The sequence below is a fragment of the Gorilla gorilla genome, chromosome 5 (assembly GCF_029281585.2).
Source record: "Gorilla gorilla gorilla isolate KB3781 chromosome 5, NHGRI_mGorGor1-v2.1_pri, whole genome shotgun sequence".
Taxonomy (NCBI): Eukaryota; Metazoa; Chordata; class Mammalia; order Primates; family Hominidae; genus Gorilla; species Gorilla gorilla.
This window is the reverse complement of record NC_073229.2, coordinates 68,604,237-68,631,768: the sequence shown is the minus strand read 5'-3', so window position 1 is coordinate 68,631,768 and position 27,532 is coordinate 68,604,237. Positions and strand designations below refer to the sequence as shown.

The 27,532-nt window shown below is 43.9% G+C and overlaps 1 protein-coding gene across 2 annotated transcripts; it reads right to left on the bottom strand.

Annotated features, from left to right (window-relative positions):
• Positions 1 to 1,971: 1,971 nt before the first annotated feature.
• On the bottom strand, positions 1,972 to 26,966 carry TFAP2B (transcription factor AP-2 beta). Of its 2 annotated transcripts, XM_063707656.1 has the most exons (8): positions 26,674 to 26,966; positions 23,515 to 23,541; positions 21,788 to 22,246; positions 17,014 to 17,074; positions 9,422 to 9,641; positions 7,611 to 7,729; positions 5,410 to 5,551; positions 1,972 to 2,618 (listed from the first exon to the last, which is right to left on the bottom strand). In XM_063707656.1, the coding sequence occupies exons 1-8, from the start codon at positions 26,752 to 26,754 to the stop codon at positions 2,318 to 2,320; spliced, it is 1,410 nt and encodes a 469-aa protein (XP_063563726.1). In that variant the 5' UTR covers positions 26,755 to 26,966; the 3' UTR covers positions 1,972 to 2,317. The 2 variants fall into 2 exon arrangements, with proteins under 2 accessions (XP_063563726.1, XP_004044228.1); XM_004044180.5 differs by lacking the exon at positions 23,515 to 23,541.
• Positions 26,967 to 27,532: the final 566 nt, after the last annotated feature.

Here is a 27,532-nt window from a genome sequence, read left to right as displayed (position 1 = left end):
GAAAGGAGACGATCGTTTTCAGTGTGGTCTCTCCTGGCCTTGTGCAATCAGAACACATCTAATGCGATCGGCCAGGCTCTCGGACGAAGGCGCAGGCCTCTGAGCTGGGAAAAGAGAGTGACTACACTCTCCGTAACGTCTAGCTCTTGGCCATTGCATTCCTCTCAACAGTTCTAGGGCTGGGCCCTGAAGATCAGAAGTGCTAAACGAAGCTAGGGGTTGGAGATGGGCTGCGGTGTGGCCCTAACAGTTGCTTGGGCCCTTTTGGTGACCTGAGACGAGCTTCCTAACTTCCCCTTCCTCTTTTAATAAAAATGGGCAAAGCTCTCAGCAGGTTCCTAAAACCCCAACCCAATCCCCACTCCCCCAATCCCCACCCCCACCAAGGCAAAGCGGGAGGGGCGCAAAACCAGGAGTCCTGCAGAATTGAGTGGGTCCTAACTATAAATCCTGCACAACAACATCTATATCGTTATCTTTAAGGGGTATTGCGAAGATCTTGTCTACTTTGTTAAATAGGTGAGTGTATCTACACTATATTTAGAGACCTCTCTCATTCACCCCTATCCCGGGATAATTTCTCACTGCTTTTGCGGAGGTGCAGACAATGGATTCCAGATCTTATTTCATGATAATGCTAAGATGGAGCCCAAGAAAGGAGCTGGGCTGCCAGAAGTGAGAAATATTAAATGCATGAAACTTTATCCACTGGGAATAGTCCCAATGTATCCAGACGGTAAAAATCAAAGCTGAAATACATCTCCCCTCGCTTTGCATTATTTTGCCATTATATGCCAAAACAAGTGCACGTCTGGGAGGGAAAAATGCCTCATTCATAAAGCATCTTGTAAGAAAGCAATTGTTACAGAAATGTGGGTGCTTGTGCCGCCCTCCTCCCCACGTCCACTCGTAAAGCTGCTTCTTTCCTCGCTTAAACAGCAATCACCAAAGAACCCAGGGAAATCAAACCAATTTTAAATGCAGGGCAATACTATTAGAATATAGGGCTCTAAGAATCCTTACTCTTTTCCCTTAAAATTCATTTTACAGACCCCCTCCCCTGCCACCTCCACCGGAATTGGAGTGTTGAGGAATGTTAGCATGTAGATTCAAAGCTGCTTCCATCATATTGGCCACTTTCTAAATTATTCCCTTTGAGCTTCTTTAAAGAAGTGCACCTGCAGAATTCTGACACACAGGCTTTGATTAAAAAGGGATCTGATTTTTTTTTTCTCTGTACCTTATAGATTGTGTAGGAAGCCCAAGTCCTCTTTGAAGAAGCTCATAAACCATGCGGGCAAAGCTTTGGAAAACAGAAGAGAATGAAATGGTACATACCCCTTCGAAGGAATTACATACTAATCAACGTATTCATATTGTGTGTGTGTGTGTGGTTTTTTTTTTTTTTTACTATAGTTCATAAAATTAGTAGATGACACAAATATAATAAATGTGAGATTCTCTCTATGCAGATGCTGGCAAGGCTGGGAGCTAGTAACATTTCTGAAAGGAACTGATGATGTCTGAATCAACTTATTGGTCCGGATTTTCCTCAGCCGCCAGAACCTGCTCTGCCGGCCGGCACCAAAAACTGCAGCCTCCGCCTGGTCTCCACAGGCCTCCCGCCCCGCCCTCGCCCTCCCTAATTATGCAAGCGGCCGGGGAGCCGGGCCCGGTGAGTTAAGATCGCAGGGCTGGGCGGGGGGCGGGGGGGGTACCGAGAGGACTGAAACAACGCAAAAGGGCCAACCACACTCATTTTCATCCCAGAAGATTCCCGTAACAATGTGAGGAAGGGAGGGTAACATGGAAAAGGGTGGTTGGGAGACGGGTGAGGTGAGATGGAGGGCGGGGACTGCGAGAGGGTTTCCTAAAAATATATTTAAAATTAAAAAGTTCGTGCGTCTCAGTCAACCAGCTCTCAAAGCATTGACACCAACGTTTCTCCGATTTTCTTCCAATAAGTTAGCGTTTTTCTCATGTTTAGTCTTATGTTTATTTTCCAAAGGGAAGGGGAAATCATGGTTTTCTTTTATTATCAGTATTACTAAACTCGAAAGAACCGAAGTGGAAAATCCGGACGGTTGTCTCCAAGTGTATCTTGAAATAGACACTGAGAACCGATATTGTTGCTCCGTTGTACGCCTCAGTTTTTTTTTTTAAGTTATTTAGCTTTTTTTAAAATTTTGATTGTATGTGTATTCTACCTAATATAATTCTTCCAAAGCCAATCCAATATTTTAAAGCTAAAATTAAATTTTTGTCTGTTTTTCCTTTTGTATTTAAAACATTTTTCCTTCTTTTTTTAAAAATTTTTTCATTTCCTGTGTTTCTCCTCCTTGTCGCCAGTTTTACTACCTGGGCCTTCCCCAGACGTGTGCCTGTTAGTGGTGGTGTTGTTCAAGAACATCTTGTCCATGCCTTTGAGCGCCTCGGTGAGATAGTTCTGCAGGGCCGTGAGCGCGGCGCAAATGGCCGGGGCGCCGAAGCCGTGCGTGATGAGGCTGAAGTGCGTGAGGCAGCTCTGGATCCCCGGCTCCAGGATGGGGCTGGGTCGGCTGTTCCCTATCGGTGTCCGGTCCTGCGCCAGTAGATCCGTAAATTCTTTACAAAGTTGCCTGCAAAGGGGTGGGCGAGGCACAGAAAATCACCCTCAGTGTCGTTGTCATTGGCATTAGAAAGGAGACGCTCACACAAGCCCAGAGGCGCCGGGTCACCGAAGAGCGAGGCTAATGTGGGCGATTCCGCTCTGTTTCCTTTCCCAGCGCCCTCCCTTCTCGAGCAGCTGGGACTGAAAGGAAAGCGGGGGTGGGGAGGTAATGCACCCCTTCCACCCCAAAGCCTTGCCTTCCCCCGCCTTCAGCCTTTCTCCCCTCCATTCCAGGACCGCGTGGACTCGCTTTGGGACATTCGCTAGGCTTTAGCGGTTGATTTTGAATACTTCATAATATTGAGCTCTTACCTGGCATTTCTTTTGAGCTATTTCCCCCGCGCCCCTCCCACCTCTCCAACCTCTTGGTGATCAGGCGCAAAAAGCCCTGAAAGATTTAGGCCCCTCGGCCACAAGCCTGTCCCTGGCACTGAAGCAGATTGCTGGAGCCTTCCATGGCCCAGGGCAAGAAACTGTTTATTCTAGAGAATGCTGATTCCATTCAAAGCAAAAACCTGTTTACCTGCAGTATTGGGGGAGGGAGCTAGTTTCTGCCTTTCCCTCCTTTCTTTCTTCCAAGTGTAGGGCACTGAAAATCTTTGTATAACCAGACTGTTGTCAATATAAAAGGATTCCCATATAGTTTAAATAAAACCTAAAGGTAGGCTGTTAAGACACTAGGGAGGATAGATTTTTATTTGTTGAAGGTTTTTATTTCCTCAAGCCACCTACAATTTAGAGGAATCTCCCAGCCTTAGAAATCCTGCGTGCCTACCTATGGATTGAGCTTATTTGAGAAATTTTAATATAGGAGCTGGATGGGATGGTTCTAGCCCTGAAGGTCAAATGGCTGGCAGGCAGACACACAGCATCCCAAAGGCCACAGCTTTTCACAGATGGGCAGATTTCTCATGTCCACCTGCCTGTACCCAGCCTATGGGTCTGTGGGGTTTAGGAAAAAAACAAACCTACAGCACTCCAGTCCTAGACCCACAATGGGTTGGCCCGACTCACAGATACCTGGCCACACCTGGCCTAGCCAACAGGTAAACAGGGCAGGTGATTGGACTCAAAGAATCCTGGGGCATCCTTTCCTAGGGTGCTGCCACTTTGGGATAGTGGCTAAATCTGATGAGGAATACCACCCAGTCACAGAAGCTAAACAGTTGCTGGTTTTAAGGTGGGTGGATAGAGAACACTAACAGGCACCCTCGATTCTCCCTTTGAAGTACACACATACATCCTCACAACCAGGAAGAAATAGATAAGGGTTCTGACCAAAGTGGGGCAGTTTTTAAGCTCTTAAGAGGTACACCTTAGAAACACCTGTGGGGTTCAGACACACACTCCCAGGCCCCCACCTCCAGTAATTCCAATTTAGAAGATTTGAGGATAGCCCCATACAGAAATAGCTTGAAAAAGCTCACCAGCTGATTCTGATACCCTAGGTTCAGAAGTGCTGGCCTAAGAGAAGCCACAGTGCTTGGACAGGGGGTAGTTAGATGCAGACCTTAGAGAAATGAGAGTCATTTGTGGGTCCTATCTGATTTATACAGTTTGGTTTTATTTTTTTCCCTAAAGTACCCTTCCTCTTTTATAAAGCACAACTGATCCCCCCCCCCACACCCCGCACCTCACCAAACACCAGCGCAAGGGGTAGGAGGGCAATCTACTGACAAATATCTATTGTACTGCTGGTTGATACAGCAGATGAAAACCTTCAAGAAAGAGGGTGGATGCCAGGTTTTGATCATTGGGAGAGATGGGTAAAGTCTTTCCTTAAGTTTGTACTCATTACCAAAGTGCCAAAAAAGACATTCTGAACTGGGGAGAACAAATGCTTAGAGTCAAACATTTTAAATCTTCAAAGCCCAAACCAGGGTCTGTAAGCAATTAAAGTTCTGGGACATTAATATTTTTTGACCCTGCGGAAAGGGGCAATCAAATTCCAATCACGTCTCAAAAACATCTGGACAAATTTGAGCAAATGATTTTTCAGCCTTCCATATATTTCTTTAAATTACGCTGTCAACGGGACAAACCGCGTCCTCCAGCACTAAATAAATGAGCGCCGCTGTTTGGGCCGCTCCTGCAAGAGAAACGTGCGGGCGCACGCAGCGCCGCCCACTGCAGGCCTGAGCCGGCCATAAAACACCAACAATATGACACCGAAGCCAAAGACAGGAGTAAATCAAATAAATAGAAAACCCACTGTAAAAGTTCAAATGAGCTCTAGACCTAAATTTAGCCAGAGATTTACTATTTTCCCCTCTGGAGTTGTAGTAAATTTTACAAGTCTGTGAAAGATGACAAACAGCAACGTTGGAAACGGAGTAATTAGAGCTGTGGGTAGAGATGGGTACACGTGGGTTTTATAGACACCCTGAGCGAGCACACATGGCTATGTGGCTACGACAGAGAGATAGATGTGAAACCCAGGCAGAAATAAGCACCTTTGGATCCCGGGAAGAGCCGGAACAAGAACTCACTCAGAAAAGATCTGCCTGACATCCCCAGAGTGATAGAAGAGAATTGTAAGAAGCCTGGATTCGGATTAACAAAGCCATTTTCCCCAGAGAGGACACCTGAGACAAACCTGTAGCCCATCAACTCTGCCCACCTTGCCTGCCAGAGGCTGCAAATGCAACTTCTAGACAACCCTCTGGCTTCTTTCTCTGCCCCTCCCCACCACCTACTCCAAAGTCGGGTGGCCTAGCCAGCTGGGAGTGAGATGAGGGCCCAGAGTCTAATAAACTCACTTGGTGGCCAACAGCATATTCTTTCGGGAGTGCAGGTCACTCGGGTCTGTGTGCTGCCGGTTCAAATACTCAGAGACGGCTTTGGCGGGAAACTCCGTTTCGCAAATGTACCCAAAATCCCTAGCTAAGTGAACAGCTTCTCCTGAAAAAGACAGCAGTAAAGGTAATAATCAGCACCCAGGCCCTAAATATCCCAGGGCGGAGACATTCCCTTGTCAGCTTTGTTAGTATTTCCAGAGAAGGCCAGCTGTTGGAGCCAAAAGCAAAGGTTAGAGACGCCTAAAGGAAAAATGATTCTCAAGCTATAATTAAAATTGGTGGGACCAACTTTGCCCCTGTCTCTTTTTCCTGCCTCTCCCTGAGCCAACTCCTAGCTAGACATCCCCTGAATAGCTACGGGGTCTCCTACACCCTAATCTTTTTGTCAAGAGCCACCTTATAATTGAATTTGGACATTTGGCTGGACATTTAAGCCAGACTCCTCTTTCTTTTTAAAGCATCTGTCACACTTGCTTTAAATAAAATTTAAAAGTCACCATCATCTTGCTACAACTCTATTCCAACAAATATATAAAAACAAGCCCATGTGTATATATGTCCACATATATTAAAAACTATATGTAAAATGTATATGGAAAGAATATTTCTATCTGCAATGAAATAATTCTCCTTGTCACTTTTCCTGCTAGTCAAGTTTCAAGTTTCTCCCCTTCAGAGGTTCCTGTCATCATCCTCCTACTTCAGGACTTTTCACTGCACAAAGATGACACAGCAGCTACAGAAAACTGGGGTATCTAAGGTATTACTCAGCTTATGTGAAAGCCCCTTTCAAGTAAAGCATTATTACCCTTTAAACACAGCCTTTTGGGGTTCAAGGAAAGATCCCATACATGAAAAACAGATATGTTGAAATACCCCATAGCTACATTATTTTTAAGGAGGATGACTTACTTTTAATCATTATTATCATAACAACAAAAGACTTCAGGCATGGTGCTTACAAGGAGTCACAAAACCAAAAACTGCCAAACAAATATTGGAATTTTAGTGGGGTTTCCAGTTTCCTCCCTTCTCCCCTAAAATCCCTGTCTTGAGCTAAGGTTACATTGATTGCTTTCCAAAATGAGGACTGTGATATTAGCAATTCCCTGAAGGGTAAAATGTGAAACTTCCAGGCTAAGAGTCAACCACTAGTAAGTGTGGTCTGGAAATTTCAGTGATTCCTGCCTCTGGAGGGTGTTCGGGCCAAGCAACTTCGCCTTAAAAATGGCCAAGTATAAGGCCTGTAACTGTGATGATTAATGGTTGCTGCCTAAATATTTTAATATTGCATCTTCTAAAACCAACTCTCTACAGGAGCATCATAATATTACACCCATACAAATGGAATTAAAACACAAGACCTACAAGCTAGATGCTAGAGAAAATTCTGCATCTTCCTCCATTAGGACCATCTGACTGTATTTCATATTATTTCCCACAAATTCAACTGCAGATCCTCTTGTTCTAGACTGCGTAGATGATTTTGTTTATTACATACCATAAATATCATCCCCAAACCCAAACTGATGAGCAAATTATAAGGTGCTTATTGCAATTATCACCCTATAATTCACAATTGATGAATCTACATTGAAGATAATACCGGACTCCCCTACATATTTCTTCACCCCTCCTCCCCAATCTTCCCCTAGCTATCATTGGCCTTACTAAGCTATCAATATTTCAATAACAACATGTCCCAGGTAATCTGCAGATTTGGCCCTAGGAGTGACAAAAGTTTTAAAATAACCATTAGGGGTCATGAATGCAATGTGTTTTCTACTACTGACAATTCAAATCTGGCAAAGTGAAGGGGTATAGAATGAATTATTGCTTAAAGAGTTACTCTTGCAAGAGTTCATATAGAGGATGTCCTGCACGTGACAGCAAGAGTGACCCCTGCTTTGTCTTGGAGGCTGGACCTGAGCACTTTTCAGAGCACAGGAACTCTCAAATACTTCCCTTGCCCTGTCTACAACTGCTGGCTTCCTCTAAGTAAAAGGACCTTTGAACCTCTCTCAAGCAGCCGCTTGACATCCAGCTCATAAGAGCACAACAATCACAACGATTTCCAGTTAATCATGAAATGTGTAAAATGTCAGCCTCCAGCCGACAGTTAAGCTCAGCCACTTCGTGAAATGGCCACACGTCTTGCTTACCTTCCACCAGGGAGGTGAGTAACGTGACATTTGCTGCTTTGCGCCTGCCCGCGGGTAAATTCAAACCGATTTTTTCTAGCCTTTCTCGCAAAGATCTCCCCCCATTTTTCGATTTGGCTCTGAAATTGCAAGAATTAACATTCTGATTAACCTTAGAGTGTTCCTGAAACAAAGTTTAGACTTAGCAATCTAAAGCCCAGTGGAGCTTGAAGAGGTTTTAACTTGAGGTTAGCACATTTTTCCCCCTTCCTTTTGGTTATTTGCTGATAGTTTGCTGAGGTTTGCTTAATTTCTGCAATACAGAGAATTTTTTTAACTGAGTGTTCTTTTTTTATCTTGTGAGAAAAGAAAAAAAAAGGATACCAGATGGGAATAATTAGGTGTAGGTTATGGGTCTAGAGAAGGTAGAAGCTGCACACGCACGTGCATGTTCCTTCCTTGTCATGGAGTTAGTGAGGTGAGCAGAAACTGGGCAAGCACAACCTTGCTGAAAAGAGGATAAGAGCCAGGTGGCTTAGAGAGGAGAGCGCACTTGCTGCAACAGGTGGGCTTTGTGAGGAAGGGGTCAAGAGTTGCTGTATATGGTGTTATGTTAAAAGGAGAGGGCAGACTGAAATCGAAATGGTGATGATCATAATAACAGTAAAACTAGCACTTTTGGAAGTGTAGTTATGTGATAAGCACTTTATATTAATTATTTTACTTCATCTCTGCAAATTTATATATACAGGCTTAATGTTCAGGGGGTGATTGAAAACTTCCACACTCTGAGGCTCAAAGCACTCACTTGAAAACTGAATCAAAGGAGGGCAGAGCAAGAGGATTCAAAATGAGAAAGTTCCTGGGTCACACCCTTAATTTCTCCCAAGATTCTCCTTGTATGTGCTAAAGTATGGACAAAAGTACAAGTAAAAATCCTCAGTTACTGTAATCTCTTTTGCTGTACTATTCATACAGTCACTTTTAGGAAAGAAAAGGACTGTCACCCCCAGAACGGGTTATCTTGGAAAGTTTTGTCTCAGACAAAGTCACTTTCATATCAGGGACACTGCCAAAGCGTTCAGGCATTGGCAGGGACTTCAAGGGAGGCATTACATCTTAAGATAAAATCCACATTCTCTCACATTTCCACGAGGAGGAGTCAGTCTCTGGGCTGTGGAATACTGTGAAGCACCTGAATGGCTCCCAGGAATACCTATAAATACTTCTAAAGTGGTATTATTGCTATTATTGGTGGTGGTGTTATTGAAAGAGGGATGTCACAAATTTAGAAAAAGAGTTTATCAAACTGGGTTACAGTGCATCAGCAGGTTGAAAGACCAATTTCACTGGGTGCCAACTGCATTTAAAACATGCAATAAAAGAGAAAGAGTACACTGAAGGTATGAAGAGAGTTGCTTCATGAAACTTATGGGGTTTTCGGGGGGGGGGGGCGGGGGGCTGTTAGTTCCGCGTTGTACTCAGGCTGGAGAATGCCCCCTGAGATGTCCTAGGGGTGACAGGAAGAGAGGCGCCAGGCGTAGCGCCAGGAAAGTGAAAGGCTCCCAGGGCGGCAAAATCTGCGGTAGGACTTGCGCGGCGCGGGCAGGCCTGGATGCAAGGACACTAGAGTTTGTGGGCGAGCACGTGGCGGCCGCGGATCCTCCCAAGCGCTGCGCGAAAGCAATGCTCCGGCCACCCGGTTGCTAGGCAACTGCGTCAGACTGCAGATTGGGTTTTGCTGGAACCTTCTCCTCACTGTCCAATAAATAAAAACTGGTGGGTTTTTGTTTGTTTTTTGTTTTTGTTTTTGTTTTTCGTGGTGTGGTTACCTTCTGAGGACTCCGCCGAGGAGAGATGCATTGAGGCATTCAGGGGGCGACAGCCGTCTCTGAACTTCTCCCACAGTTACTTTGTACTTCGAAGTTGAACTGAGCAGAGACAAACGGCCTGGGACGGAGCAAAACACCTCGCCGGTGTTGACAGACATGCCTCCCAGGAAGCCGTCTTTATTCATCATTAGAGAAGTCACCGATTTGGGAGGAACTGGAACTAGAAAGAGAGAAAAAATTGCCATAAAGGTGACCAAGTTTCGATCCTGGTGACCGGCTGATAGAATGTATCTCTGTGTGAGGCCACAGGACAGACACCAAGTGGAAAGCTGAGGGAGGAAGTGTTTATTCCAGTGGGGCTGCAGTGCATTCAGAGAGCTGTAAACAAACAGATGGCAAAGCCATACCTCCTCTGGAAACTTACTTCGTGTGTAGACATATGAGTGTCATTTGCTACAGTCCTGCTCACTACCCAAATCAAGAAATCAAACAACCCAGAGTTTGGACTGTGCTGGGAACCAGGCAAATCCTATTCCATCGTGTGCTAACTCTGTGACCTTAGACACCTGACTGACTCTGTCTGAACCTCCTCAGTTTCCTTATCTGTCTCCTGAGGATAATAATGCCTATCTCATTTGGTGCTGAAGCCTGACGGTGATTATCACCATGCAGTGATATAAAATGGTAATTCCAATGGAAACCCCTTCCTCCTTTCCTATTGGACCCAGATCTATGGTCATCACTAGAAAGGATAATGAGGGTGGACCCCATCAGATACTATGCCCAAGAACAGACAAATAATACCATTGAGCTGGGGAGCTGGGCCCAAAACAGCTGCTCATGTCTTTAAAGTGGGCCCCATTCTTCCCTACATAATAACAACAGATTCATTTAGAAAGGAACCCAAATGCTCATCTTCAGTGAAAGCAATTCTGCAGTGACATGAATTTTGTTTACAAATTAAAGCACCGGCTAGTGATTGTTTGGAACAGTTATGATTTACAACAGGTGCCCTGATCAATCAACCAATCACTCTAATTCATATGAGCGGCGGTCTTGCCTTGCCCCAGTTGTTTCTTTTCGGCAAGTAATTGATAACAAACCGCACTCAAGGTATGTTTTATGCAAACGTTAATAAGAGTTGACAGCTGGTTGCCACTGCTACCCTGGTGCATTCAGCCTCTCCAGCCTGTATTTCTGCTTAATTGTGTTTCAGTGTCATCTGCATGTCAGAAAGAGGCTAGGCTCAGTGGAACCAGAAGGCTGGGAATGAGGAACAGTCAATCTCCCAGTTCCCTGGCAGTATTGTCCCTTGGACTTCACTGCTTAAGCCCATTTTCTTTATGTAGGTTTTACAGGCCCCTAAACAGGTGACTATACCTCCTGACTTTCCCTGTAACTTTGCTTCTTCCACTGGGATATGAGGCCTCCAAATCTTCATGGTATTTGTCGATCACCAGTCCAAAAAATCTATGGAAACATGCATCTGGTGTGAAAAAAGAGGTTTCCAACCCTACCATTTGATAAAATCTATCTCACTTTGTAATTGTGTGGGGGAAAGATATGCTGTTTCTGTCATCTGGAGCCTAGAACCCTATATATCAAACAAGATGCATAACATCCCTTCTATGGAACAGACTAACCAATACTGTGTATTTCTCTAACAGTTTATTCTCTCTACCACAGATTCCAGTATACAAACCTCCATAGTTGTTTAGAGACTCCTAAAAGCCAGGTTGCTCCCAAATCTTTTATTTACTGTGAATTTCATTAGATCCTTTACAAACACCTTGTGGAAAAGAGCTTTATTACAAGAGTGGATGAGGAGACTAAAACATTCCCTTCTGCTACTACCCAGTAGGCATTTTAGGATCTATGGATCTGTCCACAGAGCCCAAGACCTTGTCCCAGATGGATGAATGATGTTGGCAACAGAGTAAATATTCTGTACTGTCATGGGGCGGGGACAGGGGATATAGAGAGGTGTTCCTTCTTTTTGATTTCCCTCATTTTCTCATCAGTGAATCTGCTTCCCATTTAAGAATGAATCAATGAAAAGTTGAAGTGTGAATGTTAATCAGATTTGAGTGAGATGTGAAGTTAAAGTCACTTAATAGACAGGTGATTGGTGGGGGCATCTATTTCAATCTATCTTACTCTTCACAACAGTGCTGATTACCACAACTCAGACTCATAGTGAAGGCATTATAAACAAATAATTGACAATCATGGGAGTTGGCATTATGAAAACTTGGAAAAACTTATTTTCCAAAATATAGATGGCCCTTTGTAATTTTAACATGATATGAATTATAGAAATAAATTAGATAAAAATCTCACCTCTATACTCAGCAACATATTTATCTCTAAATACTATTTAGAATTTTTTTTAAATAACAACCAGCTCCACTAAGCTGAAAGTACTAAATTCACTTCCTGCTTCCCACAGTGGATAACCAAATACCCACTGAGTATTGGAATCTTACCTGCTTCTCCCTGTCCCAGAAGCTAAACCTCTGGAAAAGCCGGGCCTTTAAAGAAATGTTATAAACCACCCTGTAATTTCACTATTGTTAATTGCCTGATTCACCCAACAAGAGCTATTGCCTTTGGGGAATGTATATTGCTCCCTGCCATGGGTTGAGTACCTTTCTGCATATACATTATCATCTGCATACCCCCAATCCCCTCAGCTTCTGTCAGTACACTGCCCTCTCTGGGAAGGTTTTTGTTTTTGTTTTTGTTTTTTCCCCTTCCAGTAAAAGCAAGGACAATGTCAGATGTGCTTTGGACTATATTTCCATTTTCTAATTTAAGTATCACAATTGTGTTCCCAGCCTCCTATCCTCATGTTCTAAACCTCTCTCCTTAGTATTGGTCCCCTAGACCAGATCTGACACATTTCTTGCCCCAACTTTCCTTTAGGTCCATAACTCCATCATAATCTACTTTCCCTTCCACTTTCACACCTGCTTAGCTCACCTGATTAACCCCATATTTTACTTTCTTTGTCTTTTCCCTTCTGCTTTCTTCCAGTTTATCAATAAACCCAGAGCTCAACAGGGCCTGGTTGATTTGTTAGTAATTATGAGCACACTGTTCCTGCTCATGGAACCCAGAGATGACTGAGATAGGTTTAAAGCGACAGCAGGAAATAGTAAGGAAATGGGGCATGGCAAAACTCAGCATGAAGCTTTCAGTTCTTTACATGTTTACAATTTTCTGTGCATACATTAAAAGTGTTTTTTTCCTCTTCAGTTCCCAGTTGGGTGTCAAGGCCAAGTTCTGGATGTAACACCCACAAAACTCATTCCCCTCCCTTTTTTGCTGCATTATGCTGGGGAGAAGTAAAAAAAAAGGCTAAAGACAGATCAATATTTCATTAACATGGCTGGAGTTTTATTTAAAAGAGAGGAAAGAAAAATGATTAGAGAAAATATTATTCATTAGTTGACTATAGAAGAGCTAAAGTGTTAATAGGCTAGTTTTTAATCTCTACTCTTTAAACTTAAGTGTGAAATTATAGTTTTGAGAACTTTGTATTTGATTCGATCTGCTGGTGAGGAGAAGGGAAGAAATGAACCTATCTTATAGATTCATGGGGTAAGTCCCTTCGAAAGGCACTCTTGACCTAAAGATGTAAATGACATTGGGAAACAACCAGGAGGCTTAGCATTGACTCAAAGTGGCCCCTAAAAGTTAGCACTCTTTTTCTCACCAGCAAAGCACCCTTTCCTCAGATCTAAACACTTCCTCATGTACCTGAGTGTAAAATTTTATTCCACAACTATAGTGCATGTATAAGTGTGGGGACTGAAATTGTGGGAAAAAAATAAATAATTTTCACAAATTAAGCAGGGATATTAAAAAACTCATACATCCGGTATTGGCATCTTATAGGGACAGAGTCTAGAAGGCTAAAAGGCTGGAAACTGAGTTGAGTCTCATCATTTACATGGTGTATAGGACCTTGAGAAAGTCATTTATTGTCTGTCTCAGTTTCAGCACTTGAACTGTTGAAGAAGAATGTCTAACCTGCCTGACTTTGAAAGAGTGGCTGCAGTGTTTCTCAGGGTCTCTAGTTGATAAATAGCTATTGGGATCCAAGTCCAACCTGGAAATGGGAACTTCTTCTTTTTGAGAGGAAACTCATACCGTTCAGAGACTCTGACAGACTCTCAGAGCATTTTACCTTCTAGGTCAGAAGAATCCCAACAGAATCAATTGTAATAGAAATTTGGCAATTTCTTTATTTCCCATGAAAGAAAATCCACACCAATCAAAGTGTTTATGTGGGGAAGGGGCCAGAACTAACGGGAAAGAAAGTGGGAGAGAATGGAGGTTGAACTGAAACTAACCAAACAGGATATCCCTAAGACCAATGAAAATGCCCCACAGTCACAACATTTGAACCTTGGATTCCAGCCACGCTAGCCTTTCCAAGAAATCCCAGAATATTTTCTGCTGTCTAAGGTGTTAAACAGATTGCATATTGGCCTCTTATTGCACCAGAAACTTTTTCTTAAAGTTTAGGTGAGCCTTTTTTTTGAGTTAAGCAACATGATGGTGGCAGTGATCATTTTTATTAGCTGGGTACACCCTCTTCCTCCCCCCAGATTTCTAATCTTAATGGAACTGAGAGTTAAGAATGATTTTTTAATGTCTCGTTGGATTTTTAGACTGTTAATGTACCGAATCCTTCTCATTATTACTTTATTGATTGCTCATTGACCAGCCCCCTTCAAATCGTATTAACCACCCTCTGCCGGTTTAGATTAGGAGAGTTTAAAAAGCACCTTTCATTACTCCCCCCGCCCACTCCCGCCATGGAGTTGAGACTAGGCAGCTTAATGGGAGCTCTAATGGGGCAGCTAAGAGGAGAGGGGCCACGGTCCCTGCCGATTGCATTAATAGCTCAAAGGGGGCCAATACAGAAAATTAGCCGTAAACGAGCTCTGGAGATCTTCAAATGAAAGAGCCATTTATCACGCTGGCTACCTTCACTCCACTCGTTTGCTCTCTCTACTGGGAACAACTCATTTCCTCTTAACTAAATTACTTCAGAAATGTCAGCTAAGCCCAGATAGCAAACATAACAAGAGAGGGAGCCCATAATCTATGGGGTGACATAAACACAGGTGAAAAATTAGATTGGTTAAATTTTAGAAGGGGCCTTACCATAACTGGAGAAAGAGACATAGAGATAGAGACATGCATCATTTATGCCTAAGTCTTCTAGCTTCATAAACACAGACTCAGAGACCCCCAAACCTAGACCACTTGCCAATATGTTACTAATGAGGTAGAATTTTTTTTTATCTGCCTAAAAGCCCATTAGAAAATATATTAAGAAACTAAGCCTTCTTCCAGGTGTTGAAATTTAGAATATTTAGTTCACAAGACTTTCCCACCTCTTTTACAAAATTCATCTCTTGGAAACATCTCTCATAATTGGGGAGATGGTGAGCAAAGAGACTAGGGTGCAGGGGAAGGGGCTAATGAACCCACCACAACTTTAAGTGGCTTATACTGAGTTAGAAAAGTAAATCAACCTCGTATTCTTATTTTGCCTATGGCTCTCTAAAGAAAAAAGACATAGGATCTTTTCTTCATGTAATAAAGCAAATATGTCAAATATTAAATAATGCAATTGAACTACAATTTCATCATATTCATACCACACCCCCTGAATCAATTAAAGTAACTGGGATGCTACTTAAATATTTTAAGCTGCACATTTTTAAAAAAGCTGTACATTTGGGGGGACATAAAATGTACTCTTCTGTTTCCAAAAACAGAAACATCAACTTTAGTCATTATTCTCCTTTTCTTATTCCTGGAGACAACCTTGCACATAAATATTCACATTTCACTGACAAACATATACAAGCTCTGAAATCAAAGCATCCCACATCTAAGAAAATCTTCAGCTCTGTTTTGCTAGGCAAGCTAAGTTACAAATATTTTTATTGGACTGGCTATTAATAACATTTCTGATTGGTCATCTGTTGGGCATGTTCCCCTGCCAGCCCAAATGATGTTGCTAGGATACAGAACCCTGAGCTAAGTGGTTCTAGCTTTCCATGAAAAGGGAGGAGGAACTAAAACAAACTGAAAAAAGCCAATGGAGAAGCTCCTCCCCGACCCCACCCTAATCAACCAGCAATTAACCAAAAGAGGAGACCCAAGAGAAAACAGGAAAAGTGAGCTGTCAGTCAGCACAGTTGCAAATTTAAGCACCGAGCCTGGGTATCCTAGCAAACCCAAAAGCTGGCATTAAAAGCCAAAACAATATTATTTGAAGATGAGAGAGAGAGAGAGATGTTTGAAGCAACCACTAAAATAAATAGTTATGCCCCAAACCTTACTATACTTTAGGATATTCATTCCAAGGCCGAATGGCATCATTGCAAGTACAGCTTCCCCCACCCACCTTTCAAAGCTACTCTTCCTGCCTTTGTAAAAGAAGACAATTTAGAATACCTCACCCTGTTTGGAATCCTTATTCCACAACCCTCCTGCTATCCCATTTGAGTCTGGATGAATTACTTCCCAAAGCATTTTTTCTTTTAATTGTTTTTGTTGAATGTCAAGTGGCTCAAGTGAATCATAAATGATTGAAAGCTGAGGATTGTTGACACTAAATATAGAGACAGAATTTCTTCAACATCCATAAGAAAGGGTTACAGTATTAAAATTGTATCTTCAAATGCCAGTTCCTGTGATAATTAAAGATTGCACTGTTTACACATTTAAACTCCTAAATTTGTGGCATTTGAGTGACATTCAGGCCTTTCAGCAGCTACACTAATCGCCAGGCATTCTCTCAGTGACTGTCAGAGAAAAGCAGAAAAAATTAAGCAGCTGCAATACGCCCAAAATGAGTTATTGTAATTACATTTAATTAGTTTAATTAGTTAATTATTTTGCTTACAGCTGTACAAGAGACTGCAAACATTTGTTAATATCACATGCCCTTTAACAGTATGGGGGTGATTCCACAGTCACACTAAATCATGAATGCATATGTAGGAAGATTTAGAAATGTGCATAGGCTGTCTCAGCTTCTCAGGATGCGCATATTTAGCAACAAATTTGGCACAATGAAAAAATAAACAAATAAAAACAACTCATAAAACATAGAGAACTGGGAACAAAATTATCACCAAAAAAATCAAATACAAAACGAAGAAAGAGCTGTCTCAATAACATAGGCTTTAACTCAGCAAACTCCAGTTATCATTGAAATAATTGTAGCACCTTCTTGAAACCAGTGCTTACCAGCCAATTCCACACATGATGGTAGCTCAATTATTTAAGATGTATCAAGAATGGCTACCAAATATGCCACGAGAAAAATTGCAACAGTCTGTCTCACTCATCTGAATCTGTGTCTGAGGTTTTCATTCTCCCTTGCCCAACTTCCATCTTCCCAACATGCCCTTTCCCCTAATCTGACAGCCATTGTCCTATGATTGTGAACAAACATTTATGTCTTGTCAAATAATGAATTCCCCCAAAGTGAAAATTCATCATAAAGACGTTAATGCATGAGAAAACTTTGCTTACTTTTTGGGGGGAATTATCCATACCTTTTTTAATGACAGACTGGTCCAATAGATTCATGCCGCTGTTATTGGCATCTTCAACTGACTGTGAATATAAAAACATCACTATTCAAATTGACAGGATATTAAAGAATTGCACACATAAATCATGTTATTCCAAACTGGAGCTTCTGTTATTTCCATTTGTATTAATTCACAAAGGGCTGTTTTATTATTATTATTACCTCCAAATAGACATAGAAATGAAATTTACTCAAATTATAAATTTTTCCAATGGAAGAAGTGGAGAAAGAAAACTTTGAGAGACATCTGGGATGCAACATTGGTTTAGTTATTATATAAAACATAGATATTAGACAGATAAACCTTTATATTATTTGCTCTTATGAATCGTAAAAATTTGGCAACAGCTGACAGATTTTCACCAATATTAGTAAGAGCAATTTGTGTTTTCCATTCTATCCCAGTGCATCTTAACCCCAGAGCCATTTTACAAATACATAATAGTTTACATTATGGGATTTTAATTAAAGTCTGAGCAATTTGGAATGGAATGCAAACAGCAACACATAGGAACATGTTTGCAAGCCTCTAGGACTGCACACCCATTACAGCCCATACACGTTCCTGTAAACTATGAGCTTCTTGCTGCACAATGACAGTCTCTTGGAGGAACCTTCACAATTTACCCTTCCTCCCAGTCCTGCTGATGCTGCTTCCCACCAAGGAGCACACCTGTTAGGAAGGCAGTAACTACAGACAAGCAGACACACACAAAGGTCTAGATCCTCCCAGTCAGCACCTAGGTAATCGCAAGGAATGTTCATCTTCTGTGCCACAGTTTCATTCCAGAGAAGGAAAGTTTCAACTCTGAGCACTGGTAGCACTTCTGAGAGGAAATAGCTGTTGGAGCAAGTTTCTTACTGTCAGAATACACATGAACAGTTCTGGCTGTGCATCCCAGGGCGTCCAAAAGCAGTAGATTCCCTTTCTCTCCCCACCAAGAAAATAAATGCTAGGTCTTTCTAAAATCTACAACTACTTTCCTGACCCTTCAAAACCTAAGTTGGGACCAAATTGTTACCCACTTTATAGAGAAGTAAAAAGCAAAGGGCTTGAGAGTGAGGAGCTGTTTTCACAGCACTCACACCAACTCATGCTGCATCCTCACAGTGTGAGTTCATCACAAGGAAGAGACTGTCTACCCCAAACAAGCAAAACTTTAGAAATGAGATGATCTAATCGTACAGGGGGCATGTTAATTTGTTTCTTTTCATTTTTAATAGTCACTCTTTTGTTCTCATAAAAGTGAGCAAAATTGTTATTCTCCATAGGAATTGTTATCCTTGCTGCAACATGCCATGCACATCTTAGGAAATAGTAAAAAGGTGTTTTAAAAGTATTTCATGTAACTTGTTCATAACTCCTCAGGGGACCCTGCCACACACAAACACACACGATTCACACCTTTCTATGATCATGTGTATACAGTGACAATGTGTCCAGGCAGGACAGAAATATTCTCCTGTGCCTTGGGCAGCCAGACCCTGACTTACACTGGCCTGGACCCGGGAGCCCTCACACCTTACCCTCACTCTTGTACGTACATATGTATAAACGCCTCATCAGCGACATGGGGTAGTTGTGGTAGTTAATGAGAAGGCTCTTGTCTGATTTTCTATCTAATTACGGCCGCCTGCTGGGTTTTTGTACAGGATATTCACGCAGCATGCTGGCGCTTAATCGTCACAGGGAGGATCGTAAAGATTTAATTAGGACTGCATGCGGAAGCGCAGAAAAACAACTCAGACTCGTAATTACTAGACTTCTTTAGTTAAAAGTGATACCAGGGGTTGCTTTAAGACACTCGGGTGTGTTTGAGTGTGTATGTGTTTGGGGGGAGTTGGCTTAACATCCTTATATGTTTATATTCATGGGTGGTAGAGGTGATGGGAGGTAAGAGAGCAAAGGTGGGAAGAAGAAAAGAGGTGTACATGACAACTAAACAAATCCCAAACTAGGTGTCCTTTCACTCCCTCTGTCTCTCTCTCTGTAGGTGTTTTCCTGAGTTTTTAACACTTGTAGCCCCCTCCCCAACTAGACACACACACACATACGCGCGCGCTCATGCACAATGGGTGAAATGTAGCATACCCAGAACACAAACAGCGATTTGCTGGTTTAATAGCCCCTGTGAGTAAATTGAAATAGAAATTGACAGGGTTTTATAGTTTCATTTAAAAAAAATATTAGAAGCATTTGGTTAATTAGCTCTCCTCTTTCTCTTCTCTCATGGTGGGGGCTGTGGCCCTGAGTGTGGTGCATCTGGGTCACACAACAAAACCCTCGACCCATAGGCAGGGCAGCACCCTCAGGGTCTGCCAGCTCCCTGGCTCAGGGGGATCTGGAACACACACGAGGTCCTTGAGATCGGAACAAGTGACTTTAAGGTCCAGGCCTAGGCACTCTCTGGTCCTTTTAAAGACTGGACCAGTGCAGGCCACCCATTCGATAGCTGTAGGGAGAGCGTTGAAATCCCAACCTGCTTGTGTAACTTTAGCCCCCGCACCCCAGCTCCCTAACTCGGAAGTGGATCCTTCTGTGTTGAGCAGATGATTGGAAGCCTTCGGATTCGGATTCGAGGCTGTGGTCCTGGAAACATAACCTCTGGTCTTTGTCACCTGCTCTGCATCAGTCAACTTCACCCTGGCCTCAGGAGGTCTGTCATCACCGCGGAGGCAGAGACCGTCCCTGTCTTTGCTGTTTCCCTCTAGGGACAGGAGCAGGGTGTGTCCTTTGCACTATAGGGGTCGTCCCAAGAAGGTCCCGCGGGCCTCCCGGCAGGTGACGAAATGAGATAAAGCGGGGAGGAACAGGGTGGGGGTCGGGTGAGTGGAGAGCCTGCAAGTGGCTCCGGTGTGCTGCCTGCTGCTTTTCTTCTTTCAGCTCTCTACCTCTGTGGTCTGTATTCCCGACAACGACAACTTGGCCCCGAGGTGCTCCGTTCACACAAACACTAAATCCTTTCCGACGCTTTGACAAGACTATTCTCCCAAATGTGCACTGATCTGGCCCTGTTTTTCTCTCAGACTTTGCACTTCACCAAACACACAAAAAAACTCTCTCAATTATTTCTTTAAAAACATTTAACTAAAGAAATCTGCTCCTTCTTTTGGGGGAAAAATTTCTGAGTTCCTTCGCTAGAGTCACTTGGCCTGTAGGGTGGTGGTGACAGGGCCGGCATTAGCATCACCAACAGTAATGGTGATGAGTTGATCCACTTTCATTATCCAGCACTTTGAACCATACTCAGAAAGGTTAATTTAAAAACTTTTCCCCCCGAGACACATATTACCCCAATGCATTAAAAAAAAACTATTAAATACTTCCTTTCTCATATGATATTCAAAAATGAGCAATATCTCTAGCCAGGAACAGTCAAGCTCAGTTAAATCAACAAAACCATCATAACTCTTATTACTATCAGTAAATCCAGGCACAAATCAGGTAATTCCGTCTTTTTTTAAAAAATAAATAACTGAATTTCTTTTAAAACAATAAACAATCATAGACCACACACAGACAGCATTTGATGCTGTCACCACATTTTAACAGTTTAAAACTATTTTTTTTCAGCAAGGTACAGAAGAATGACTCCTGCACCCTCTTGTCTTTCCCATTTTATTTTCCTTTGCTTCAGAGGTATGTCAAAGGATGTATAATAAATACAACTATGCCAATGAAACTGAAGTGTCAATTACATACCTGTAAACTATATTTATCTTTTCTGCCAACTATTTAACTTAGGGTGAAAAAGCAGACCTGCTCAGAATCACCCAAACAGTTTTTAGGAATCATTTCTTTGATGTTTCTTTGTTTAGTTTAACCAAGTATTCTCAAACCAAATCAGGCTCCATTGTGTAGACTGCAGATGGGATAGTGGGTGGGTAGGGGGAGTGTTTTGAGCCTTTTGTTTTAAGAAATAAACACGTGACGCCTCTCAACTGGGATGATGGCAGTGGGGAGAGAAGAGTGTTAATGTAGGCGGAGGCCAGGAGAGGGAGGTGGAGAATATTACACTACAGTCACTTAATGAACCAAAAAGTGAAAAGAATTTCCAAAATGGTATCTACCATCATGGACTCCTGAATTATGGTGTTCTGAGTTTCTCCTTCACATATATTCTATTTCTCAGATGAGGACTGCAACTCTCTCTTGGAAAAAAGCTCTGTGGCTTATGAGACATTCAAAGCAAGACCTGGCTTAGATGATCATAGCTCATTGTCATGCTTAGCAAAATCTTTGCAAATTCAGCAGCAACCTCTGGAGCATACAGAGGCCCCTGGAACTTCATTCTGAAGCTCTAGCCTCTAGGCAGCCGGGTCTTCACCTGCCAAGTCAGCAGGACAGCCCCACTATGGGGTGTGTGTGTTGGTAAAGAAGGGGTACCAAGCTGGCTTCCACAAAGCACTAGAGAATATGCAGGAGATGGTAGCTGAGGCAGGACAAAAGCATTCGCCTTTATTCTAATAATCTTAAGGTATCAAAGCAAATACATATTTTTCTTCTTCAAGATTTAATTTCTCGTGGTTTGGATTATCATAATTAGACCTCCGGAAATCGCCACTATAGAGCCATACATACAGACACACATAAACAGTTCTATATGACTGTCTAGTCCTGTTCTAAACATGGGAACAAACTCCCCAAAAAGAGACAGAGCTGCCCTCTCCTGACCTCCCCCCCTCCAGAAGCATTCCTTATTCGTGGTCTTGTTTGTTTGTTTGTTTGTGGTTACCTGGACGTCTTCCATTCCGGGATGGCCGAGGCCGTGCAGCGAGAGGCTGTCACCCATGCCCGCGTCCAGGCCGTGGTGCGCCGAATGCAGCAGCACGTCCGGCCGGCGGACCGAGTGGTAGTCCCTCCGGGGGTCAAGGCCCGAGAGCTGGGGCAAGGCGGCCCGAGGCTGGGGCAGGAGAGAGCCGGCTTCCGAACCCACTTCTTGCCGCTGCCGTTGCCCCCAGGGATGTTGCTGGGGCTGGTGCAGTGGGTTCAGGGAGTAGGGGTCGTTGACGTGGGAGTAGGGGTCCTGGCTCTGGTGGTAGGGGAGCGGCTGGTAAGGGGGTGGGAAGTAGGGCGGCTGGAAGTCCGACGACGGGGTGTGGGACAGCGGCGGGGCGCTCGAGTAGGGTCCTTGGGACACCGAGCCCAGCTGGGAGAGCCGCGAGCTGTGGCTCGGGACACCATCGTGCCGGTCCTGGGAGCGGAGAGAGGAAGGGACAGAGAGCCAGAGAAGGAGACAGAGAAAGAGAGATAGAGGCAGAGAGAGACAGAGTACAGAGAGGAAGAGAAAAAAAATACAAGTGACAAATGGAGAAGCCCGGCTTTTGTACGCTCTTCCCGGGACAAGGGAAGAAAGGATCTGAAACTTAGACCCCCAAGTTGACTCAGAGGGCCACATGATTTCAGCAATTTCAAACCCCAGGGTTGGGGAGAAAATGGGAAAGGAATCACCCACTTAACTATAACATTTTAGCCGCTTTTTGGGGAGTGCAAAGCAGGCAAAAGGCAGAGGTACAGGAACAGTGTGTATGGAGGGAGATTCTAAATGCCTTAATTAAAATTGTAGGAGTCTTACATATGGTGTTTGCTCCTCTGGGTGTTTTTAACTACTTTTTTCTAACTCTTCCAGAGGTACAAATCACAACAAATAAAACTTCATAGTATTTGCTGTGCTGCTCCCCCTGATTAAAAACCAACTTCTGCCTTCCCTGGAAATGCAGCTGGCTGATTAGGAGGAGTTTTCCACACAACCTGATCATTCCAAGAGCTCCAAGGAATCCACCTGGTCTGAGTTCCCAGTCACTCCTCCCTCTCCAGGAGAAATTAAATAACTTAAATGGTGTTTCATTGAAATGGATCTCATTCGAAATCATATCCTAAGCCAATGTTGAATTAAGTTGAGTTGTGGTTCATAGGAGTTATTTCTAAGACTGTTTTTCTATATCTAATGCTGTTATACTCAGGGTGTGAAAATGAAGGAACTAAAGTTGGGGTGGGGGGAAATAAAAGCCCAAACAACTTATTCCTGGTCCTATCTGGAGTGTGAACTAAGTGAAAGAAGAAGAAGGAGGTGTGTATATGAGGGAGGTGGACTTTGTTTCTCCCTCTCTTCTCTGGAAACATCATGGTAAACTCCCCATGGTTCTTTTTGCAGAAATAGTCACCTAAATTTCCAAACAGCAATAGCAAATAAAAAGTTTTTCTTTTCGGCCTCTCCCCTCCCAGCTGACTCATGGAGCTCAGACGGAGAACACACAATGCAGAGAGAAGCAGCTGCAGCCTCGTCCAATTATGGTGCTAAATTACCAAGCCAAAGGCGCTCAAAGGAAGACAGAGAGAGACAGAGAGAGACAGAGAGAGAGAGACAGAGAGTGTGAGACACACACACACAGAGACGCAGAGACAGAGAGACAGTGAGAGGAGGGAGCATGCAATTCTGGTAACACGTGAATCCAAACTCACCATGGATGAATAGGTGTGGACTAACATCTGGAAAAAAAAGCCTGGTTACTGCTCAAAATCAAACAATGATTAAAAAAAAATCAAGGAGTCCAGCAGAGAAGCGAGCTGGACACAGGAGCTGAGCTTGATGTGTTTCCAGGACAAGCCATCAAAAAAAAAAAAAAAAATTACACCCGCCCCCCCACCCCAACAAGATTGGCGATGCCTGTCACACACAGACAGAACTATTCATCTGTCTCTTTGCTGTCTTTTTGGCCTCTTTTCTTCTGCCGTTCTTCGGGGCTCCAGATGCAGTCCTCTTTCACCCGAAGCTGGGCTCAGACTGCTCGGCCGCCCCTTCCTCCCTCCGCTTGCCTACACCGCCTCATAATAATTGATATTCATGACTATTAATATTACACGAGTACTTTAAAGGGAGAATGGAGGACAAATGGAGCGTGAAGCAGCAGCGAGCGCAGAGCTCCCCTACTATTGTAAATGACGTTCATTCAGTGGAGAATTACTAGATGTAATCAGACGAGGGGGCTGGCAAAGGCAGACTGGGGAAAAAGTTTAGCAGGAAAGAGGCAGAACTTCAATTAACTGTGCCGGGGACACGAGTAAAGCAGCCCCTGCTCCTTTGGATAAGGCAGTGAGGGAGAACAGTGCTGGGAGGTTGTATAGAATGGAGGTGTCCTCCTACCTGGAGAGAGACTTTCCTAATCCGGAGGACTTGGTCGCCTTGGGTGCTTTGTGTGAGGATTACAAAAACAAAATAAAAACGGTTGCTTCATCATTTGGAGGCGAGAGAAAAGCAAATTGGTGGGCCTGGTTATTTACAGTGACTTTTGCAGACTTTTGCTAAATGTGGAAGATTATGCTCATTTGTTAAAGGACAGAAGCGAGATGGAGGCTTTTCATTCCTGTGCAGCCTTTTCCTGTTTAGTGCTCACATAGTTTGCGATTTTTACCTCAATTTAAAACATACGCCATCAATCTTCAAATACACTAAACTTATCCTTTCCAGGCAAAGCCAGGGGCAACAGAAAACCTTTTTGGATGTTTCAGGAACCCGTTCAACTGGCCTGACTGCCATTTCTGTTAAAGTTCAACCTTAGTCCAGACTTAAATAGGCTCCTTCCACCGAGCGGCGGATTCTGTTTTTTGAGCAGAAAATTTAGGCAGATAGGACCACCTGTAATATTCCCTCCTCTCCCTGTTTCTCTTTCTCTCTCTCCCTCCCCTCTTTTCTCTTCTCTCTTCCCTCCCTTGCACTCCAACCCTCCCTCTTCCTCTCTCCCTCCCTCCTTTCTTCTCTCCCTCCTTCCTTTTCCATTTAGCTACTTTACTTTCTGTAAAGAACGAATGTTACCCTGGTTACTTTTCAGAACCCACTGAAATGCCTCTGCATGCATATACCTTGAGCTGTTTTCACCATGGCCCCATGCTTGCTAATGTCATGCCCACTTTGGGCGCTAATATTCTTTAGGACAGTTCTAGCGCCTTCGACTTTACCATTATCCCGCCTGTTAAGGAAAGAAAAGGAGGCCGAACCGAAACAATCCCCACCAGGCGCGTAGGCGCGGCTGTTCGTTACAGTCGATACACAACCACAAAGAGGAAAGGAAAACCCCAAGCATCATTCAGCAACAAGACGAATCTCTCTCCTCTCTGCGCTCTCGCGCTCTCTCTTGCTTTTCTCCCTCTCCTCTCTTATCTCCTCCTCCTCTCTCCTACATACCTCCACACATACACACACCCCAACATTAGGATTCGGGGCGGGCAGGAGGTGTGGGCGCCAGGCGCTGCCTGTGGGCGCTCGTCGGAGCCCGAGTCCCCCAGGAGCTTGCCGGCCGCGCCTGTGAGTCGCCCACTCTTAGGATCTTCGAGGCGGCTCCCCGCCGGGCTTTCAGGAGCTGTCCCGATCCGGAGGGGTCGCGTGTCTTTCTCGGCTCTTTGGGGAGCCTCTGCATCCCTCCACCTTTCGTCTGACCTAGCGGCCCGCGCCCGCCACCCGGGAGTCTGCTTCTCTTCCTTCCTTTTCTCTCCAACTTTTCCTCTTAGCAAACTCCATGGCCCGCTTCGCCCGCCTCGACTTCCCCCTTTTCTAAATCCGCTTCGCCTTTCCGAAGTTTTTATTTCCAACCTCGACGTCTCAGCAGAACCTTCCCTTCTTCCCTTCCCCTGGCAACCACCTGGGGCTGTCCCAGGCCATTCCGCTTAAGAGCGAGGCTCCGCGGGCTTCCCGGTCCCCAGCCTGGCCCGCCGCGCGCCCCGCGCCTCGCCCGCCTCGCCCGCCTTGCCCGCCTTGCCCGCTTCGGCCGCCTAGTCCGCCTCGCCCGCGAGTAGCGGAGCCGCCTGGCCTCCGCGTCAGCCCTCGCCCGAGCCGGAAAAGGGCTTTGGCGAGCGCGGTCCGGGCCCCGGAGGCGGCTGGCGTCCTCCTGGCTGGGCGCAACTTCTCCTGCCCCGAAGAGTTGAGCTAGCCTCAGTGCTAGAGACCCGTACGCATTGAACGTGGGCAGAAATTTCCTTGAAAGATGCCCACACAGGGGGCGGCTGCGATTTCTGTTCGGACGCAGTGACCCTCAAGGAAGCAAAACACAAGAAAACAGAAAATAATAAACTGCTACGACTTGTTCTATTTTGCTCTATCCATCCATATCTCCAGCCATCTACCTCTTTCCCGCTAATTCTCTGTCCTCTACTTGGAACCATTTGTTATCAATTTCAGAAATTTTATTGAATATAAAAATTAAAAGCCCGAGTCTGTTACAAATGAGGCTTGAAAACCCAATTCTCTTCCACACTTAAAACGAGAAAAGCCCCTGCCTTTATCAGAATCTCGATTTTCTCTGACAGCGGGCCCACATTCAGTAGCACCACATTCCCCATCAGAGCTTAAAAGGGTGGGGTGGGGTGGGGGGAGGCGAGGAAAACGGAAAGAAAAATAAAATAAATAAAAACATTCCTAAATTAAAGTTGTCAGATTTCAACCTTAAAGTCCCTTTTCAGAGCAGCGAAGTCTTCCCTAGCCAGCTTTTCTAAAAGTTAAAGAAAGCTGAGAAAACCGACCGGAAATCTACGAGTAAATAGCTTAAAAATATATATCAGTTGGGGTATCAAGAAGCTCAAATTCTCTATCTGCAAAGCTCTAAGATGCATCTGGGGGTGTCGACTCACCTCATAGATATCTTCGTACTTGACATTCTCCACGAGCTTCCAGAGCATGATGGCAGCCTGGTCTCTAGGAGGTGAGTGCATTCATGTGAGGAGCAGATGTCTGGCTTCTCAGGACTCCGCTGTCTGTAATGATCCATCTATAATTGGAAATGGGGGATACACACCAAATCCGACGCTCCTCTCCCATCGCAACTTATATCTGTTGTCTCAAACAATAGGCTGGACAAGTAAGCCTCAGCAAAGAGAAAAAACATTATTGCACACACAGGAGTTAGATGCAACCCACAGACATATATATTATAAAAATCATAAACCCGTATTTACACCCAGACACCCACATATAGTTATATAAGCACCTCTGGGTCACACAGTCTGCAGACTCCAAGTGTGCATTTAACAAAGAGTTGTTCAGGGTGATTAATATAATATATACATTTTATAACCTCTATATCGAAAATGACACATCATTGTAGCCACTAACTGAAGTCTTTGCAATTCATAATGAGAAACCAGGGGCCATCAGTCCCCTATTTTCTATGTAGATTTTAAAGGGGGACACTTACCAAGATTTTTAAACACAAAAGCTCCCTCCTATTCATGTATGTTCCGGAAGAGAGTATTTTGAAAGGCTGGATATGGGGGATTTTAAGGACTATCTCTCTGTGTTGATGGCTACACAACTTTTTTTTTTTTTAACTTTATCTCTATCACCATAGAATAAAAAAGCTAACCACCGTTGATGACCATTTCTAATATTTTCTGGTCATTTTACCTAAAACCTTTGGAAACTTAAATACACCTCTGTGCTGCTTGTTATTTTAGGTGTTGTTCGTATGCATTTTCAACGGATTCCATGCAC